The 2,765-nt window shown below is 59.9% G+C and overlaps 1 protein-coding gene across 1 annotated transcript in view; it reads left to right on the forward strand.

Moving 5' to 3' along the window:
- NEMP1 (nuclear envelope integral membrane protein 1) overlaps positions 1-2,613 on the forward strand; it is a 5,808-nt gene extending 3,195 nt beyond the window's left edge. Inside the window, exon 7 of the mRNA XM_057387127.1 lies at positions 2,358-2,613. Coding sequence (XP_057243110.1) covers positions 2,358-2,587 — 230 coding nt within the window. The 3' untranslated portion in view covers positions 2,588-2,613. The remainder of the gene's footprint in view (positions 1-2,357) is intronic.
- Positions 2,614-2,765: the final 152 nt, after the last annotated feature.

Consider the following 2,765-nt stretch of genomic DNA (forward strand, 5'->3'; position numbering starts at 1 on the left):
CCCTTTTTCCCCTGGGGCTGGTGCAGGAACGGTGAGCAGAGGCTGGAGGGGTGTGTTCTGCTTTCCCCACTGCCAGCTGTCCTGGGAGCTCGGTCTGCCCCACAGATTCATGTCCCAGGAGCTGGTCCTGCCCCAAAATTCCTGCCCTGGGAGCTCGTCCTGTCCTGGGAGCTCGGTCTGCCCCATAGATTCATGTCCCAGGAGCTGATCCAGCCCCAGAATTCTGCCCTGAGAGCTGGAAGCACAGTCTGCCCCACGGATCCATGTCCCAGGAGCTGGTTCTGCCCCAAAGTTCCTTGCCCTAGGAGCTGATCCAGCCCCAAAATTCCTGCCCTGGGAGCTGGTCCTGCCTCAGGAGCTGGTCCTGCCCCAGAATTCTGCTCTGAGAGCTGGAAGCACAGTCTGCCCCACAGATCCATGTCCCAGGAGCTGGTTCTGCCCCAAAGTTCCTTGCCCTAGGAGCTGATCCAGCCCCAGAATTCCTGTCCTGGGAGCTGGTCCTGCCTCAGGAGCTTGTCCTGCCTCAGAATTCTGCTCTGAGAGCTGGAAGCACAGTCTACCCCACAGATTCATGTCCCAGGAGCTAGTTCTGCCCCAAAGTTCCTTGCCCTGGGAGCTGATCCAGCCCCAGAATTCCTGTCCTGGGAGCTGGTCCTGTCCTGGGAGCTCGGTCTGCCCCAGAAATTCATGTCCCAGGAGCTGATCCAGCCCCAGAATTCCTGCCCTGGAAGCTGGTCCTGTCCTGGGAGTGTGGTCTGCCCCAGAAATTCATGTCCCAGGAGCTGGTCCTACTCCAAAGTTCCTTGCCCTGGGAGCTGATCCAGCCCCAGAATTTCTGCCCTGGGAGCTGGTCCTGTCCTGGGAGTGCGGTCTGCCCGACAGATTCATGTCCCAGGAGCTGATCCAGCCCCAGAATTCCTGCCCTGGGAGCTGGTCCTGCCTCAGGAGCTTGTCCTGCCCCAGAATTCTGCTCTGAGAGCTGGAAGCAGTCTACCCTACAGATTCATGTCCCAGGAGCTAGTCCTACTCCAAAGTTCCTGCCCTAGGAGCTGATCCAGCCCCAAAATTCCTGCCCTGGAAGCTGGTCCTGTCCTGGGAGTGTGGTCTGCCCCAGAAATTCATGTCCCAGGAGCTGGTTCTGCCCCAAAGTTCCTGCCAGCTGTCCTGGCAGCTGGTCCTGTCCTGGGAGTATGGTCTGCCCCATAGATTCATGTCCCAGGAGCTGGTCCTGCCCCAAAGTTCCTGCCCTAGGAGCTGATCCAGCCCCAAAATTCCTGTCCTGGGAGCTGGTCCTGTCCTGGGAGCTCGGTCTGCTCCATAGATTCATGTCCCAGGAGCTAGGTCTGCCCCAAAGTTCCTGCCCTAGGAGCTAATCCAGCCCCAAAATTCCTGCCCTGGGAACGATCGAGCCCCAAAATTCCTGCCCTGGGAGCTGGTCCTGTCCTGGGAGCTCGGTCTGCCCCAGAAATTCATGTCCCAGGAGCTGGTCCTGCCCCAGAATTCCTGCCCTGGCCACTGATCCTGCCTCAGGAGCTGGTCCTGCCCCAGAATTCCTGCCCTAGGAGCTGATCCAGCCCCACAATTCCTGCCCTGGGAGCTGATTCTGCCCCAGAATTCCTGCCCTGGCTTCTGATCCTGCCTCAGGAGCTGATCCTGCCCCAGAATTCCTGCCCTGGAAGGTGTTCCTACTCCAGGGGTTCTGTCCTGAGAGTTTCTGTCCTGGAGGTCCCACCCTGGGCACTGGTCCCACCGTGGGCACTGGTCCCACCCCATCCAGGCGGGCAATAACTGGCATTGCCCCCTGGCAGGAGGTTGCAGAGTTCCAGGCTGGTCCCNGTGGTGCTGGGGTCATTCTCACCCTCATCCTCATGGAGCCCCCGAGGGGATGGTGCTGGGTTCATCCTCATCCTCATGGAGCTCCCGAGAGGGTGGTGCTGGATTCATCGTCACAGAGCTCCCGAGGGGGTGGTGCTGGATTCATCCTCCTCATGGAGCCTTTCAGGGGGTGGTGCTGGGTTCATCTTCATCCTCAGGGAGCCTCCGAGGGGATGGTGCCAGGTTCACCCTCATCCTCATGGAACCCCTGAGGGGATGGTGCTGTGTTCATCCTCATCCTCACAGAGCCCTCAAAGGGGTGGTGCTGGGTTCGTCCTCATGGAGCCCCTGAGAGAGTGGTGCTGGGTTCATCCTCATCCTCATGGAACCCTCGAAAGGGTGGTGGCCAGCTTCATTCTCACGGAGCCTCTGAGGGGATGTTGTCCAGCTTCACCCTCATCTTCACAGAGCCTCTGAGGGGGTGGTGCTGGTTTCACCCTCATCCTCAYGGATTTCTCCCCCATCCCTGCACTGTCCCACAGGTTACCTGCTCTTCGTGGGCCTCCTGAGCTTCGCYGTGTGCTACAGGTACGGCCCCTTGGAGAACGAGCGCAGCATCAACCTCCTGTCCTGGGCCCTGCAGCTCCTGGGGTTGCTGCTGATGTACTCGGGCATCCAGATCCACCCCATCGCCCTGAGCCTGGTGTTCATTGCCATCTGCACCAAGAACCTGGATTATCCCTTGCAGTGGGCCTTCGCTGCCTACAGGTGAGGCCTGAGGGATTCCAGCTGCTCACAGCACCCAGTTGGGTCTGGATAGAGCCTGTGCCACAGGACAGGGGTGTTTTCACTGTGCCCTTTTTCCCCTGGGGCTGGTGCAGGAACGGTGAGCAGAGGCTGGAGGGGTGTGTTCTGCTTTCCCCACTGCCAGCTGTCCTGGGAGCTCGGTC

Source organism: Malurus melanocephalus, unplaced genomic scaffold, assembly GCF_030028575.1.
Source record: "Malurus melanocephalus ecotype Western Australia unplaced genomic scaffold, MMel_1.1 scaffold_1140, whole genome shotgun sequence".
In the NCBI taxonomy this organism is placed as follows: domain Eukaryota; kingdom Metazoa; phylum Chordata; class Aves; order Passeriformes; family Maluridae; genus Malurus; species Malurus melanocephalus.